This window comes from Caretta caretta, chromosome 5 (assembly GCF_965140235.1).
Source record: "Caretta caretta isolate rCarCar2 chromosome 5, rCarCar1.hap1, whole genome shotgun sequence".
NCBI lineage: Eukaryota > Metazoa > Chordata > Testudines > Cheloniidae > Caretta > Caretta caretta.
Genome location: NC_134210.1, coordinates 51,821,123 through 51,839,122, shown reverse-complemented (window position 1 = coordinate 51,839,122; position 18,000 = coordinate 51,821,123). Strand labels below are relative to the sequence as shown.

Sequence of the window (18,000 nt, the reverse complement as noted above, 5' to 3'; positions counted from 1 at the left end):
GAGGATGAGACTTTCTGCTTCTTGGCTAATGGCTGCAGCTCTCCTAATATGGCACCAGACAAAGGCCTTAGGCCTTACAATAGGGCTACAGGAAAAGGTCTTATCCTAACCGTCCCTGCAGACTCAGGGGCTATGGTCTTCCAAGATCTGAACGCTCATATAAACATCAGAGACTTGGGAGCTGTCCATCTTGCGTGCTTGGCCTTTCTTCCACGTGTCAAGGGAAAGAGTTGCTGTGTTGTCTGTTAATACTAGCAGATTGTTTTATGTGACTAGACAAGGAGGCCGTTCCACTCAGTTGTGCCAGGAGGTTATCCTCCCATGGGAGTTTTATATAGTCGGCTTCATTCACCTCCGAGCTGCTTACCTTCCAGGGGTGCAGAATATGCTTGCAGACCAAATGAGCAGGTCCTTCTCCGATCACTATGAGTGGCCACTACATCTGGACATGGCCAGATCCATCTTCCTACCATAGGTGACTCTCCAAGAGGGCCTGTTTGCAACAGGGACCAATAGAAAGTTCCATCACTTCTGTTCCCGTGGGGGTTGGGGAGGTATCACAGCCCAGGTTTATTGACAGGTGCATTTCTGCAGCCCTGGAGGAACACCTTACTGTATGCTTTCCATCTGATTCTTTTACTGCCTGAAGTTTTGTCCAAGATCAAACAGGACCATGCTCACCTTATACTTATAGCACCAGAGTGGCCTTGGCAGCACTAGTCCTTGACCCTGCTAACCTTGTCAGTCAGACCTCCACTGTCTCTTCCACGGGGTCCAGACATGATTTCCCAGGACCATGGCCACCTCCTCTACCTCAATCTGCAGGCCCTTCATATGACAGCCAGGATGTTTCATGGCTAAGGCTACGTTTTAGTCACGGCTATTTTTAGTAAAAGTCATGCGCATTGAACAAAAATTCAAGGCCCATGACCTGTCCAGGACTTTTACTATATACCCCTGACTAAAACTTGGGGGTGAGAGGCAGTTCTTGGGGGGGTGGCCCTGGGGGTGCCAGGACCCAGAGGGGGCACCACAGGTGCTCGGGGGTGGATTGGCAGGGATGGGGCAGGTTCCCAACCCCGCTCCTGGGAAGTAGCAACCTCCAGCTCTTAATTCCACATTCTGCCTCCATTCCACCCCAAACAGCTCCCATTGGCTGGGAACCATGGCCAGTGCCTGCAGGCGGGGGCAACATGTCGAGCTAGGAGCTAAGGAAGGGGAGGCGCCCCCCCGGTAAGCACCACCCCACACCCCAATCCCCAGCCCTGAGCCCCCCACCCACCCACCCACATTCCTGCTGCTGAGGGATGGGGGGCCTGAGACTGCCCTAGCAGCAACCAGTGTGACTGGCACAGGGGCTGCCTGAGCTTCTCAGGCGGCTCACGGGCTGCTGCAGAGGTCACAGAATCCGTGACAAACACGGAGCCTTATTCATGGCTAACACCATTAGAAAAGGCTTGCAAAAAGTACTTCTACGTAGTAGAAAGTCTTCAGACAGGAATACTTACCTGGCTACATAGAAGTATCCGGTTCCACCAGAACGGTGTTCCTCTGGAGTGAGCTCCTATCCAACATATGATGAATTATCTTCTGAACCTAAAACATCAAGGTCTAGCAGTTAGCGCTATCAAGGTTCATCTAGCAACTATTTCAGCTTTCTATCTGTTGGTGAACAACAAATCTGTTTGTTTGTTTGTTTTTTCCCCAGTTCCCTTGCTATCGGGTTTTTGAAAGGCCTGAATAGAATATTCCCACAGGTACAAGAACATATTCTCCCATGGGAGCTGAACCTGGTATTAGCAAACTTAATGGGACCATCCTTTAAACCACTCGCAATTCATTCTCTACCCCACCTCTCTGTGAAGGTGGCGCTTTTGATCACAATTACCTTGACAAGAAGAGTGGGCAAGTTGAGAGCTTTGGTTTCAGAGCTTCCCTATGCAGTCTTCTTTAAGGACAAGGTTTACTTTTGCTTTCACATCAGGTTCCTGACAAAAGTGGTATCCAACTCTCATATTAATCAGGCAATCTATTCGCCAACTTTCTTTCAAAAGCCTCATGCTCATAGAGATGAAGAAAAGCTCTGCTCATTAGACATAAGAAGAGTTTTAGCCTTTTACCTGGACCAGACTAAGTCATTTAGATCATCACAATTGTTCATTGTGGTGGTGAACAGAAGGAAAGGCCACAAGTATCTGTCTGTTCAGAGGATTTCCTCCTGGATTTCTTTGTGTATTCATTTGTGTTACCAGGTGGCTAATGTTACTCCACCAGCTGGAAAGCTAGCCTATTCAACTAGGGCACATGCAGAATCTGAAGCTTTTCTGGCACAAATTTCTATTCTGGACATTTGCAAAGTCGCAAGTTGGTCATCAGTACACACATTTGCTTTTCATTACACTATATCCTCTCAGTCCAGGAACAGTACCAGATTCAGGCCTTTTGTTCTACAGTCACTGTTCAAATAGACTGCAGGCCTACCTCCAGATGAATCTGCTTGTGAGTCATCTACAGTGGAACAAACATTTGTAATCAGTTGAAGAAGAAGAAATGGTTACCGACCTTTCCATAACTGTTGTACTGTTGAAATGTGTTGCACATGTCCATTTCATGACCCACCTTCCTTCTCCTCTCTGTTGAAGTCTGTACAGCAAGGAGAAACTGGGTGGGGGGAGGGTGTTGAGGACAGCTCCACCCTGTATACTTTATATCTTCATGCAGAGATGCGCAGCACTAGAGGGCACTCAAGGCACCCTGACAGGTAACGGGGAGGTGAAGGGGAGACTGGAATCTGTCAGTCATGCACTGGGCACACACTCACCTGCAGTAGAATGAATGCGTGCAACACATCTCAAAAAACAACTAGTAACCATTTATTACCCCACATAACATCATTACTCTAGTTCCAATACATGAGTGGACAGCCTAATTGTTGTCCACAATGTTACTTTATATAAGAGAGAGAGGTTACGGTATTTCCAGGAGCCAGAGAAACTACCGTAATTTTATTCCCAGTCGCCTATGAATCTTCATAATAAAGGCTACTGGATTGCTTAATGAGATAGAGATGAAGTGCTTGCCTATGCCACCAGTTCAAATCCAGCCCAGGCCAACTACAAAGGATCCCATGCTGCAGTGTGTAATATACAGGCAGATTGCTGTGCTCACATGGAGCCCCACTGAAATCAACGAGTATCCGTATGGGTTCAGCAGTCCATCCTCCTACTATACAGGGCTTGCGGGATCAGGGTCAAAAGGTGTTTCCCTCTGAGATTTTTTAAGTCCCATGTCATAAATTTTAATTTGAATCCAGTTCTCGGGGAACAGGTATTCCATGTTTCTCACTCTCAGGCGCATACATCATTATAATTGGCATTAATTAGCCAGCTTATTACCCAGGTCTGGGCCTGGAAACTATTTTACTCTCATACCCCTGGAGCTGGCCCCTCTGGAACATTGTTGGTGGGATAGTCATGGTTTGTTCTCCACCTGTTCTGTGGATAACCCCAATATCCAAAGCAGTCAATTCAGCATTCTTCATGTGTGCATTCTTGAATTCACTTTAACATATCATATGTGTGTGTATCAAATCTACATGCAGACATTTTGAGCCTTCTCATAATCTCCCTAGTTCCTGCATTTAATCACACTTCTATAGTTTCTTGACTGCTTGGTAATTTGATTGCTTATGTTGCTTTTTGCGGATTTTCTTTTTCTATTTAGTTTTGTTTCATTTTGGGCAGTAATAGCCTTCAAGGGAAAACATATACTTCCAGTTTCTCAGAGCCTTGCTCCATGCTTCTCTTAAGCTACCACACTCCCTAGTGACAAGCAAATGTTAACTTGTAAACATCCGTAACCAGAAGCCAATAAATGTAAATGTCTTGCAGGTTGGATAATTCTTCATGACTCTTTCTCCATTCTTCCCCATTTTGAGATCCTCTATTAATTTATTCCCCTACCCTGCTCAGTAGAGCCAAATAAAAGAAAACTGTAACATGTCCAAACACTCTTGAAATTATGTACTTCACATGCTAAATGCTATTCAAAGTAAATTGAAGCCAAAATAAAGTAGAAAGGAATCCCACTTGGCAAATGTGTAATGCAGATTAGAGCTTTTCCTGAAGTGATGAAGATGTTTATTCATTTTATATATAGCACTCTGTGAAGTTAATTTTTGCAGCTGCTAGAGCCATGCTCTATTGTTATGCTGTTCTGTGCAAAGATTGTTGTTGTTTGCGGGGGTAGGGGGAAGTAATTGTTTTCATTACTAAGGAGACTGGAAGTGCATTAAACAAGAGTCAGAAACCTTTTTATTTGACCAAAATTGTTAAAACAGTTAAAAGACAGGACTGTGTGTAAATGTTTGAAAGAACATATTGACTACAGGAAATCTGATAGATAGACCACCCAAACTATAAAGAGTAGCAGTAGGGAGAAAGTATGTAGCTAATTTTAGCTACATTACACTGTGCTGCCCATAACTGGGTTAAGCAATGTCACACATCTGCTCCTAGCCCTGCAGCATTTAAAGATTTCAGTAATCATCCAAAATTTTAACTTTCTCAAGAGGATACCCTATTTAGTATTGTATCCCCATCATCCATTGTATCGGTCTACAAATGGAGGGCCCAATCCTGCTCTTCAACAAAACAAACAAACAAAAACACCTGGCCATGCATATGTAACCGTAGTGTGTTACTCATAATTCTGTGGAGGATTTGTTTTCTTTTGTTTATGGACATTTGACTAGAACAGTGGCTCTCAACCTTGCCACACTACTGTACCCCTTTCAGGAAGCTGATTTGTCTTGCGTATTCCCAAATTACACCTCACTTAAAAACAACTTGCTTACAAAATATACAAAAGTGTCACAGCCATTATTACTGAAAAATTGCTTACTTTTTCCTTTTTATCAAATAATTATAAAATAAATCAATTGGAATAAAAATATTGTACTTACATTTCAGTGTATAGTATGTAGAACAGCATAAACAAGTCACTGTCTGTATGAAATTTTAGTTTGTACTGACTTTGCTAGTGCAACTAGGCAAGTATCTAGATGAATTGATGTACCCCCTGGAAGACCTCTGCATACCGACAGGGATACATGTACCCCTAGTTGAAAACCACTGGACTAGAAAAAAAACTGGTGGAAAATATTGCAAGAGAATACGTTTTACATGATATAAATTTTATAAAACTTTTTCCTAAAATAGCCAAAGACCTGTACAGACCTGATTTATATTAATAGAATTGTGTGCATTGACAGAAGTTTGTAGTACCTAAAGTACTTTAAAAGCTAAACTTTTGGGGCACAGCTTCAAATCTGCAGGTAATGACTGCACATCCAGTCAAATAGAAGTTCAAATTAGCATTGTCATCTTTGGGGAGAGGGAAAAATTAAAGTAACTTGGGTTTTTTTGGCAGGGGTTAGAGCAGGGGTCGGCAACCTTTCAGAAGTGGTGTGCCGAGTCTTCATTTATTCGCTCTAACTTAAAAGGTTTTGCGTGCCGGTAATACATTTTAACGTTTTTAGAAGGTCTCTCTCTATAAATCTATATTATATAACTAAACTATTGTTGTATGTAAAGTAAAGAAGGTTTTTAAAATGTTTAAGAAGCTTAATTTAAAACTAAATTAAAATGCAGATATTATCAGTTTAGTGCAGTGGTTCTTAACCTGGGGTGCATGCACCTTCTGGGGGTGCGAGATGCCCTTTCTGGGGGTGCGAGACATGCGAGATTTTTTTAGAGGGTAAATCACTGAAAACACAAATTAAGCACAGTCATATAAGTACAGCTACTTTGTTTCATCAAACCTATGTATTTATTAACATTATACATTTTTTTAATGATTACTGTCAGATACAAATTTTTTGAGTTTTTCCAGTTTTTAAGCTAATTGTAGTGTAATTTTTTATAAGGGCTGCAGAGTGCTGGGCCCAGGCCAGGAACAGAGCCCTGAGCTGGCTACCGGTACCCCAAGCCAGCAGGAGGGCTGAGCAGGGCCAGAGGCCCGGACCCCGGCTGGCAGGGAGCTGGGCGGCTAGAACCCCAGACCAGCAGCGAGGTGTGCGGGGCCAGCGGCTGGTATCTCAGGCCGGCAGCAGGCTGAGCAGGGCAGATGGCCGGGACCCCGGCTGGCAAGGGGCCAGCGGCCGGAACCCCAGACTGTCAGCGGGCTGAGCTGGGTGGCAGACAGAACCCCAGACCGGCAGCGGCTCACCCGCTGGTGGTCTGGGGTTTGGCCAGTTTCTACCAGCCAGGGTCCTGGCCGCCGGCTCCGTTCAGCCCGCTGCCAGCTGGGGGTTCCGTTCACTCAGGCCAGCAGCGGGCTGAGTGGGGCCAATGGCCGAGACCCTGGCTGGCAAGGGGCCGGTGGCCGGAACTCCAGACCGGCAGCGGGCTGAGAGGGGCCAGCAGACAGAACCCCAGACCGGCGGCGGGCTCAGCAGCTCAGCCTGCTGCTGGTCTGGGGTTCCATCCGCCGGCTCCTGCCAACCAGGGTCCCAGCCACCGGCCCTGCTCAGCCCGCTGCCAGCCTGGGTTTTCATTCACCCAGGCTGGCAGCCGGGACCCCGGCTGGCAGTAGAGTGCCAGTAAAAATCGGCTTGCGTGCTGCTGGTTGCCAACCCCTGGGTTAGAGAGAGGGGGTTGTTGTGTGTCTAGCTTCATTATGAAAAGCATAATTCTAGTAGGAGTCAGGTTGAAACAGAAGTCTGGTAGTTTAATTAGACTTATCAATCTATGTCTCTTGTGTTGTTTAAATAAATATCCAATACAAAATTTAAACCCCATAATTTATAATACAACTTAATTAGTTGTTTGTTAAAATAAAATGCTGATTTGTAATGCAGAAGATTCTATTCCACTGTATGGTGGGAACTTTCAATTAAACTTCTTATTTTAAAAAAAGTCTACCTTGTTGCTAAAGATTGTGCTAAATGTAAAATGTATTTGGACATGTTTATAAACAAATTTAGACAAAATATAAAGTAGCTACTTAAATTACACTATCATGGTGAACACACTCTACAGCTATTAAGCAATAAAACTTTATTTTCTAGGGAAACCCCAAAAGGAGCAGATTACCTTGCCAAAAGTCTGGATGATGCTTTAGTTCTTCTGGACTCACCAGAGTTAAAAAGTAAGGTAGACATGGTTTGGATCATCGGAGGCAGTTCTGTTTATAAGGTACAGTTGGAACACTAAATTAATACTCTTAAAATGGTATTGTGGGACCATGAGAGGTGGGAGCCAGATGGCTCAGCAGTTAGCGCACGCATACAATAACTTGTAATTGTATTGATCAAGTACTTACGACAGGACTAGCACTGGGGATGCTCAAAGCCATATTGGCTGGCTCCAACTGGATAGGCAGCTACTAGCAACAAACTCTCAAGAGTTAACCTTTTTATACCTTATTTACCACATACATATGACTATGGCCACTATTTCTCGAATCCTTTCCTTTGCTAAAACCAGTTAGAACCATCTTTGATAATTGGGGTTTCTTCAAAGACTTTCCTCCTATCTTATCAGCCATATTCCAGGTCCAGTATTTGCAATCAAACATACCATCTTTCAAGGCCTTTCCACAACTGCTACCCATCTGCACTTTACAACAAACTGCAAAGCATGTATAAATTTTTAGCTAAGCTAATTTAACCCTTTACATTATACTTATCTAATCCTACAGCTGGGCTGCAGGAAGGGCCCTGCAGTTGCAGCTCATGGCCACTAGAAGGTACTGTGGACCTGTGTGGAAGCAAAAGGAATTCTGGGAAGAGCAGGCAAGCAGTGAGGCGGCAGCAGCAACAAGCAGAGATAGTAGTGGAGACAGAAAGTGAGGCGTGTACCTAGTGTTGGCCCTAACCTCCTCCACCTAGCAACCAGCCATGCCCCATGCAGACACTCCCATCCCAAACCACTCATCTTCCCCTATCCACACAACAGGTTTCAGCTGCCCCTGACACCATCCCTATCCCCACAAAGCCACCTCTTTAACCATTAGCAGCTTCTTCTGGACACTCTCTCTCTCCACACATACACCCTCATACCAGATTTAGTCTGGTAATGTTTTTGAGCATGGAAAAAATTATCAGTGATCATCGATTCTAGATCAATGTTCTGCCAACCTCAATGTGTACTTTACAAAAAGGTATGTTTCTTGAACCCGCCTCACTATAACTGATTAAAGTAAATGTATATCTTTTCCCTGTAATGGAAAATTAGGTGTCACTAAGTTCTTATTCAATCATAAGTTCATTTAATAATTGTAAGAAATACATTGTTTTAAAAAATATTTTAATCTTTCACATTATTATCTCACTAATTTGCTATCTTGAAATCGTTTAGTGCAGGTTTTTTTCCCCCACAAGATGCTTACCTAGCTTTATGCCCAGTTTCTTGAACAACTTGTAAAGGAAAATATAGAAATAGTAGTTACCCTTCATTACCCAACATCTGAGCCCTCTGCTTCCATATTTAATGAAGATACCTTTTTTTGGTGGAACTCTTTTCAGATTTGGCGTAATTACAAAACGGGAACAAGAGAGTTGACTTGGCTTCTGTCAAGGTTTCTTCCCCACTCTGAACTCTAGGATACAGATGGGGGGACCTGCATGAAAGACCTCCCTAAGCTTATTCTTACTAGCTTAGGTTAAAAATTTCCCCAAGGTACAAACTTTGCCTTGTCCTTGAACCGTATGCTGCCGCCACCACCAAGTGTCTTACATAAAGACCAGGGAAAGAGCCCACTTGGAGACGTCTTCCCCCAAAATATCCCCCCAAGCCCTATACCCCCTTTCATGGGGAAGGCTTGATTAAAAATTCTCACCAATTTGTACAGGTGAACACAGACCCAAACCCTTGGATCTTAAGAACAATGAAAAATCAATCGGGTTCTCAAAAGAAGAATTTTAATTAAAGAAAAGGTAAAAGAATCACCTCTGTAAAATCAGGATGGTAAATACCTTACAGGGAAATCCGATTCAAAACATAGAGAATCCCTCTAGGCAAAACCTTAAGTTACAAAAAGATACAAACAGGAATATACATTCCATCCAGCGCCGCTTATTTTACTAGCCATTAAACAAAAGGAAATCTAGCACATTTCTAGCTAGATTACTTACTAACTAACAGTTGTACGGCTGCATTCCTGATCTGTTCCTGGCAAAAGCATCACACAAACAGACGAACCCTTTGTTCCCCCCACTCCAGATTTGAAGTATCTTGTCTCCTCATTGGTCATTTTGGTCAGGTGCCAGCAAGGTTATCTTAGCTTATTAACACTTTACAGGTGAAAGGGTTTTGCCTCTGGCCAGGAGGGATTTTATAGCACTGTATACAGAAAGGTGATTACCCTTCCCTTTATATTTATGACAGTTTCTGTCTGCAGTTCAGAAGAAAGGGCAACTTACGCAGAAGTAATTTCTTCTTGCACATCCAGTGGTTCAAAATATGTATTTTAATGTTCCCTCCTCTTACAGTGAATTTATTCTGTACTGTAGACTTCTAACCTAGTTAACTGTTTTTATCTTGTGCACTGTTTTTTGCTGCCTTGCAGACAACAATGCTATTTGGAACCACAGCACACCTACCCTTGTTTAGAAAAATAATAATTTGCAAGGTGGATACGATAAACAGACTTGATCAAAAGCGGCTTGATCAACATAATAGAATCTGATTTTAAATTTAACTGTTTCCATTATTTCAAGTATCTAATCAAGAGATTTTGTGAAAGCTTGTAGCTTACTGAGAAAAATCTGACAGTTGTGTACGGAGTTGTGCATTTAAACTAGCATTATGATTTTAATTATAAGTGTTTGATGAAAAGTGAAGGTAACATTTTTAGTGCTTACATCAGGGATGTACTGTAGTTTTGTGATAAAGACTTCTGGGAGATTACCATGTAGAGACGTGCAGGTAGAAAATTATCTGTGTGGATACTAAATGCCTGCTGTTAATTTAAATGAATCATTTTATCCATTGATAGTAGATATCTGCTTTTTAAAGCTTTATTTTGATCGTACTACTTTGTGTGACTTAATGAAGGTATAGGGCCAGTTTTTATTATTAGATGCATGCCCATGTTGGAGGCAGTAATGAGCCACCACCTCTTAAATGGGAGATTCAGGAGACAGTGTGCCTCAATGACAATGCTGCCTGGAGATCCTGAGAAGAACAGCCATTGCATCACCCTTTAAGATAACGTAGCCTGTGCTCTTCTCAGCTGGTCAGTGTGAGGGACTCTGGCCTCACCTCTTCTCTGCCTCTTTTGGTGTAGGGATGCTTAGGTGAGCTCATGGACTACAGTTGTTTCTGTTCTCTGAATCAGTGTGCAGGCAAGAGAGTGGAAGGACTAGGAGATGTCTCGTGACCAAGTTGGCTTAAAAAACATAGACTCTAAAGGAAATATTGCCCAGGGAATTCTGGCTTGCCCACTTTTCACTTCAGTGGAGCCTTAAAGAAGCAAGATCTTTCACATTCCTATAGACCCCAGCTCAGCAGTGTATAAACACAGCCAGGGTGGACGCTCTCAGAATCTGCTTATGATCCAAACATCACCTCATGCTGCAGGGCAAGATATCAGCATAGATGAGTTAATTTACACCCAGATTAATCCCAGACAACTGGGAACTTCATCCTTCTACTTTATTGATCATACCTCCTCGAATGCACTTTGTGGCCATTGGCTTCAGAATATTGTCAGCAGGTTCAATGATCTCTGGGACGTTAGTGGTAAATATCCTGTTTAACCACTAGACTTTAAACCGGGGGTAAATGTCATCTAATGACTTCAGTCCTTTCCATTCCTAACTTCCTGGAATACTGAAAAGGCTGGTGTAGGAGAGAACCATGATATTTCTGGTATCCCCAGACTGACCTTTGTTATCTTAGTATTCACAACACGGAATGAGGGCACTGACTTCCCTTTTAAGCCTTTCTCTCTGGAATAAGCTGTCACGCTAATGTGTCTTGAGAAGTCTGTTCATCTGTGTCTCATGGAATGGACACCAAGAGGTTAGGGATTGTGTTGGATTATTCTATTTTTTCCCTCTGGATACAGGTTATACTTGTTAGAATGCAACTGGACATCCAGCAGGCCACAAAATGTAGGCCTATTAACTTCAGAACTTTGATATCTTCCTCTCTGTGCTGGGGCATCTGCCCATACTGGCCCATAAGGGGTTAATAGAGCTTTAGGGAGGCTGCGCAGGAGGCAGCCAATCAGGGCCAGACTTGCCCATATAAGAAGGGATGGGGAGCAGAGCACCTTCAGTCACTCCCTGGATCTTGAGGAGCACTGGCTGCCTAGCAGGCAGAGGACAGCAAGCATCTGGCAGGCAAAGACCTGGGGAGCTAAAGGCAGCTCCTGGCAGGCTGCAGGGATCTGCAGGCTGAGGCCCTGAGGCAAAGGCAAAGAGGGTGCTGGGACTGTGGGGAAGTGGCCCAGGGAGATCTACAGAGGAGTCGGAGGGGGCGCCACAAGCAGCCCTGGGTTGTCACCTTTCCCCCACTCCCGCCCACACTTGCCACTGAGGAAGTGGCTGGACTGAGGGACTGCGATACTGTCCCCTGGAAGGGGGGGACACTGAGTGTGGTACAGACTAAGGGCTGTGTCATGAAGAGGACACCGCAGTCCTTGGGGCAACACGGATCCAGGAGCAGAGGTGACAACAGGCGAGATACCACCAGAAGAGGGTGCAGAGCTAATTTCCAAAACAGCTAGTAGGAGGCACTGCAGTGGTGAGTCCCACCCTGTCACACTCTCCTTCTGACATCTGGATGGGAGGTTGGTTCAGGAGTTTTCCAAGAAACTTAATTAAGCTATCTTTATCCAGTATGCCTATTTTATAATTCCAGGTTGACTACATCAAGCCTAATTTAAATCCAGCAAGAAATCACCATATGATTAAAATGTTTGACTGCATGATAGATATTATTATTTTTGTTTAGGGGAAGGAATGGGGCAGCAGGGAAAAAGATTGGGAATGGATTTGTTTGTTTTTGGTGAAAATACTTCAGAGGTGTATTTTGACTACTCTGTATCTTGGTATTTCTGCACTTGTATTTCCCTATGCACAATAGACTTTTAAAGATGACCTGCCGCAAACGCACACTTCTGAGAAAACAGCTTTTTAAATATTATCTTTTCCCATTAGCGCTAAATTCACCAGTTGGTGAGAATTAATCTGGAGATTCCCAATTTGTTGTCGTCTTTCTGTGTGGATCCTGTTCTTGCTGTAAATGAAGCACAGCATATTGTAGACTGAGGAATTACTTGTTCTCAGTCAGTTTCACCATGACACATTGAGGAGCAGGAAGGTTCAAGTTAAATTCCTTGAAAGTTAAACCTCGTTCTAGAATGGGTTCTACACACGATAAACCAAGAAGTTTTATTTGAAGAGTGGACAACCATTTTAAAAGTGAGAACATTAGCATTGTTCGATTCTGTTGAAGACAATAGCAGCAATTTGATGGTATATCAATTATTTTTCAAAAAGCATTACATGGTAAATTGCACTGTAAAAGTCTAAATAAATTATTCACACCGTAAGAAACTCAATTGCAGAATTAAATATGTTCTTATTGGCAGTAGCTAAAGCAGCTTATTGGCAAGGAGTTCAGAATACACCCTATTCCCCTTTATTAATCTGTTCAATACCGCTAACCCCCCCACACACACATTTTTCCTTACTTTAAATAACTATCTGACATTGTTCATGGATCAGTTTCCTTTCTCAATCTGATTTCTGAATCTTGTTTGCTACATTTAATTAAAAAAAGTATTGTGCATCACAGTGGTTATCAACCTCTACCATTCTGGGACCCACCTTTCTAACCACAACCACCTCCAATTTAGTAATGTGGAAAGGATAGGTCAGTGGCTCATTCAGCCAGGAAAATCCTTGTGTGCTTTGAGTTCAAACAAGCCACTCAAAATTTTGCCACACAAAAAAGACAAATTTCAGCGTGCAAAAGGATCTGTAAATGTGGAGTGTCTGTTTCCTCACCTAAAACAGTGAAGCATTAGTTAAAGTTCACAACTTTTGTAGTCTTATGTACCTTTCTGTTCTGCTGGAATCCACTTTAGATCCAAAGCTCCCAGGTGGAGTGAATAATGTGTCCAAATTACTTGGGGTGCAATAGATTGGATGCTAGTTGCCAGATCACTGTGTTTTCCTACCATAACTCAGGCACAGTCAGTGCAAATACCAGTGCAGAAATGCCACCCTAACTCAGCTGCAAAAACAGATTGCTAGAAAGCTTCAGATATTCTCCCCTCTATCCCCCCCCATAGCACATCTTGTCAGTGGGCTGCAAAAATAGGAAGTGTTCACGTATGGATCTTTCCCACTCACACAGGGAAAATGATAAAGTTGGACTGCAGACATCTGTGGTTTCATTCAGTTCTGTAGAGAAGTGGTGGTACTGCTCACCTGAACTCCTACGAACAACGATCGTGAACACTGGCAGCCATTTCCTGAATTTATCAGTTGATTGCATCCTAGGAGGGGAATTGCTTTAACTTGACTGGCTGCAGCAGAAGACATCTACATAAGATTAGTTGCATTGAGACACAGGTTGCAGTCAATGTTCCCTGTTTATGAGGCTTGGCAGCTTTAACTATTCATAATGATACTAAGTTTGATAGTTAGACTATTTCATATTTACCGGACAGCCACGAATTAACAAAGGATTCTGCTTTAATGAACCCATAAGCCTTCAGTTGAGGAATTCAGTGGATGGATGTTTGATCTCCTCTTGGCTCAGTGCTCCCTCTTTTCGATGGCTGTATGCACACCCAGAATCCTTTGTCCACTACTGTAGCACATCTGTGAAGTTTGTCAGCTACTGCAGTACATTCTGGTGTATGCTTTGGTCTGCGTACACTGGAGAAGAAAGTCAAGCTGGAAGCACATATACACAGAAGGAGGGGGAAATGGTAGAAAAGGGCAGAAGGAGGATGATGGTGACCACTCTGCTGCATGGAACATTGCAGAGAGCATAAACTGTACTCTGGTTATCGTCTCCTTAAGCGAAAGCTGCAGATAGCTCCCAGCAGGGCAGGGAGGCAAATCAAAGTGTCAGATACTTGGCTGTAGCAAATTCTGAGGGGAAAAAATGCTGTGCCATATTGGACAAATGCCAATTTCCATAGCTGCAGAATTTGCAGAGTTCATGAGGCTTTGAATGAGCAGAACGTAGCAAGCCACACCTATAGTATTGTTTCAGGCTGCCTGCCAATCCAGTCAGGCACCACTGCATCAGTTTGTGCTGTTTTGTTGTTTAAATTCTCATCTCTTGATTTGCTTTTTCAACAAAAATATTTTTAAAATGGAGGAAGAGGTAGGCTGGTTGTGACTCCCCTGAAATTTTTTCACGTCCCCATTTCGGTTTGTCACGTTATGCAGTGAAAATAACTGGTTTATCAAGCTACATTGATTAACCAGTAGACCGAAAGAATAAATGGGAAGAGCTGGTCAAGTTTATAGGTTGACTGGCTAATAGCCATGCAGGTCCTTCAAAGGTTCTGAAGTCGTGTTACTTATTGAAAGAAATGTTACTCCATTTCTTTATAAATTTTGTTTAACACACTTAAACCAAAAATAAAATCAAGAAAATATCAAAGTTGTTAATAAACTAAAAATAAAACACAGCTATCAAATCAAGGTCAAATCAAAAAATTAGTCAACATCAGAATGGAATTAAATCATAAAATGAGTTAAGTCATCAAAGTAGTTCTAGAAATAATCATTCTTTAAGTTCTAAATGGGATTCTAAGAAAATGACTATCCACTTGGTTATAAACCCAAACGAAAGAATTTTACCAACCTCAGTCTAATCTGTGATTTAGAGCTGATTAAAAGCTTAATACTGAAACCAGATTAGGTAATGTCTAAACTACAACTTCAGAGCCAGTTAAGATTCCTTCTTAGAATTCTGTTCTGTTGTGGCAGTTAATCTTTTTTTCCAGCTTGAACAGAGGTGATATTATTGTGACTGTAATAACCAGGGTTGTGCGGCACCTCACTACCACCTGCCCTTGTCTATGCCTACAGCGGGTCAACTTCTGTACTCGACCAGCCACAGGCAACATAAGCACTCCTCTCTGTGTCTAAAACAGGCCTTGCTCTCTCCAGTTTAGCAATAGGCATGCTCCAACCCTCAAGCCCTTAGATCATCTCCCTGGAATGTAAAGCCCCTATTCCACTGGACACCGATAGTATTGACAGATCCGCTGCTTCCAATGAAGCAGTAAATACCAGCTTACCAGTTACACAACAGATCACTGCTCTGCTTAACACACAGCACTTAAATAAGTTTGTAGTGAAAACAAGTGAAAAATTATTTAAGAAAGGATAGAGATTCAATTCATAGCAAGTAGAAATATTGGAAACAAATGGTTACATGTAAAGTAAAATCATAACAAGCATGCTGGAGCCTAGACTTAATTAAAAGGTAGTCTCAGGTATTGCTTAGCAGCGCTCTCCAACCAGGCAGGCTGCAATCCCTTTTTCATAAGACAAGACATGCGGTCAGGTTATCTCCAAGGTGAAGGATCCAGAGTGTACTTCTGTACTCCAAGATATACCTCCACAATCCATTGTCTTTATTCATAAATAAGGCTAAGGTTTTGTCATGGATATTTTTAGTAAAAGTCATGGACAGGTCACGGGCAATAAACACAAATTCACAGACACTGCTTACTAAAAATATCCCTGACAAAATGGGGAGGTGGGTTCAGCTCAGCACTCACCGCTGTTAGGGCTCTGGGAGGCCCTAACTGCTGCAATGAGTGGGAGCTCCAGGGTCACCCCCCATGCAGCAGCAGGGAGCTCCAGGGCATTCCCTGCCACCTGCAGCAAGTGGGAGCTCCAGGGTCCCTCCTTTTCCTGCAGGGGCTGGGCTGCTGCACAGTCCCCCAGCCTCCCACCACAGCTAGGCAGCTGTAGGGGGTTCCCCCATCAGGGTAGGGGCTGAGAGCTGTGGGGTGGGGGGCAGCTGGGATCTCCAGCCTTGGGGCAGAAAATATCACAGAAGCCAATGGAAGTCACGGATTCTATGACATAATCATAGCCTTATTCATAAATGACTACCTAGGAAGGAAAGATGTGGACAAATTGGGGGAAGTCCAGAGGAGAGCAACAAAAGTGATTAAAGGCCTGAAAATATGATCTATGAGGAAAGATTGAAAAATTGCATTTATTTAGTCTAGAGAAGAGAAGACTGAGCACAGACATAACAGTTTAAGTACATAAAAGGTGTAATATGGAGGAGGGTGAAAAATTGTTCTCATTAACCTTTTGAGGATAGGACAAGAAGCAATGGGCTTAAATTACAGCAAGGGTGGTTTAGGTTGGACATTAGGAAAAACTTCCTAACTGTCAGTATAGTTAAGCACGGGAACAAATTGTCTAGGGAGGTTATGGAATCTGTCATTGGAGGTTTTTAAGAACAGGTTAGACAAACACCTGTCAGGAATGGGCTAGTTATTATGTAGGCCTGCCTTGAGTGCAGGGGACTGGGACCTATGGAATCCCTTTCAGTCCTACACTTCTGTGATTCTATAAACAGAATCCTCTCTTGCTGTTGCTCTCTCCCTGCTAAATTTCTTATCTTGTCGACTTCTGCAGTCTTTCGACAGGTGTCAGGCTCAGTATGCAAATAGGCCTCTGATGTGAGACATACAATGCTCAATACACACATGACAGAGAGAGAAGCATTTGCAGTCTCCTGCTTGAAAGGAACCTGTTTAAGAGGTCACCTCTTGGTTACCTGCCTTAACTCCAAGGCTTTGACGACATTATTTTCAGTATAGATATGTAATTCCTTAAATATTATCTCATACAGGTAACCATACTTCCAAATCCTAAGATTAAAATATATAAAAGGGTTGGGTTATCTCCCAGCTAATAAAAACAAAAGACAAAAAATAGACAAAAGAAAAAGATACAGATCTGCAGACTCTTCAGCTCTCTCTGCCTTCTGGATTCTCAGAGGAGCTAGAACTTCAGACAAGGATGCAGTTGATATGTTCTTTTGACACAGTACTTTTTGCTGGCGGGCTTCCTTCAGGCACGGGGAAAGACTGGCAATTTTAAATTTTTAAATCAAAGTTTTCTAAAATATGCTGTCGTTCAGACAGGAAATAATTCAGGGAATTTCTATGGTTTGTGTTATTTAGGAGGTCAGATTAGATCACAGTGGTCCCTTCTGGTTTTATGATTATGAAAAGGCTGGAGTCGCTTGTTTGTCTATGTTGTAACTTCCTCTCCTTAAAGTGGATAGTCTTATAAAGACTGGTTTCAGAGTAGCAGCCATGTTAGTCTATATTCGTAAAAAGAAAAGGAGTACTTGTGGCACCTTAGAGACTAACAAATGTATTTGAGCATAAGCTTTCATGAGCTACAGCTCACTTCATCGGATGCATTCAGTGGAAAATACAGTGGGGAGATTTATATACACAGAGAACATGAAACAATGGGTGTTACCATTCACATTGTAACGAGAGTGATCACCTAAGGTGAGCTGTTACCAGCAGGAGAGCGGTGGGGGGGACACCTTTTGTAGTGATAATCAAGGTGGGCCATTTCCAGCAGCTGACAAGAATGTCTGAGGAATAGTGGGGGAGAGACTGCTGAATTGGAATTAATTTGCAAACTGGATACAGTTAATTTAGGCTTGAATAGAGACTGGGAGTGGATGGGTCATTACACAAAGTAAAACTATTTCCCCATGCTTATTCCCTCCTCTTCTCCCCCCCCCCCCCCAGACGTTCTTGTCAACTGCAGGAAATGTTCAAGCTTCAAGTTTCAGTATGCAATAAGGCTCTTCTTTCCTTGAGGGGAAGAAAAAGCTTAATAACTTGCATCACTATCTTTACAGATACTGTAGAGCTTTTTTCCTTATCATACTAACATTTTAAAATGAATATTTTCTTTTCTTTCTAGGGTTTTATACCACATAGCACCATAATATCTGAGTGTTT

At 42.7% G+C, this 18,000-nt stretch overlaps 1 protein-coding gene across 2 annotated transcripts in view; it reads left to right on the top strand.

The window, feature by feature from the left end:
* DHFR (dihydrofolate reductase) overlaps positions 1-18,000 on the top strand; it is a 72,816-nt gene that overhangs the window by 16,396 nt on the left and 38,420 nt on the right. For both annotated transcript variants that reach the window (XM_048850058.2, XM_048850062.2), the window contains exon 4: positions 7,070-7,196. In XM_048850058.2, the coding sequence (XP_048706015.2) occupies positions 7,070-7,196 (127 nt within the window). The remainder of the gene's footprint in view (positions 1-7,069; positions 7,197-18,000) is intronic.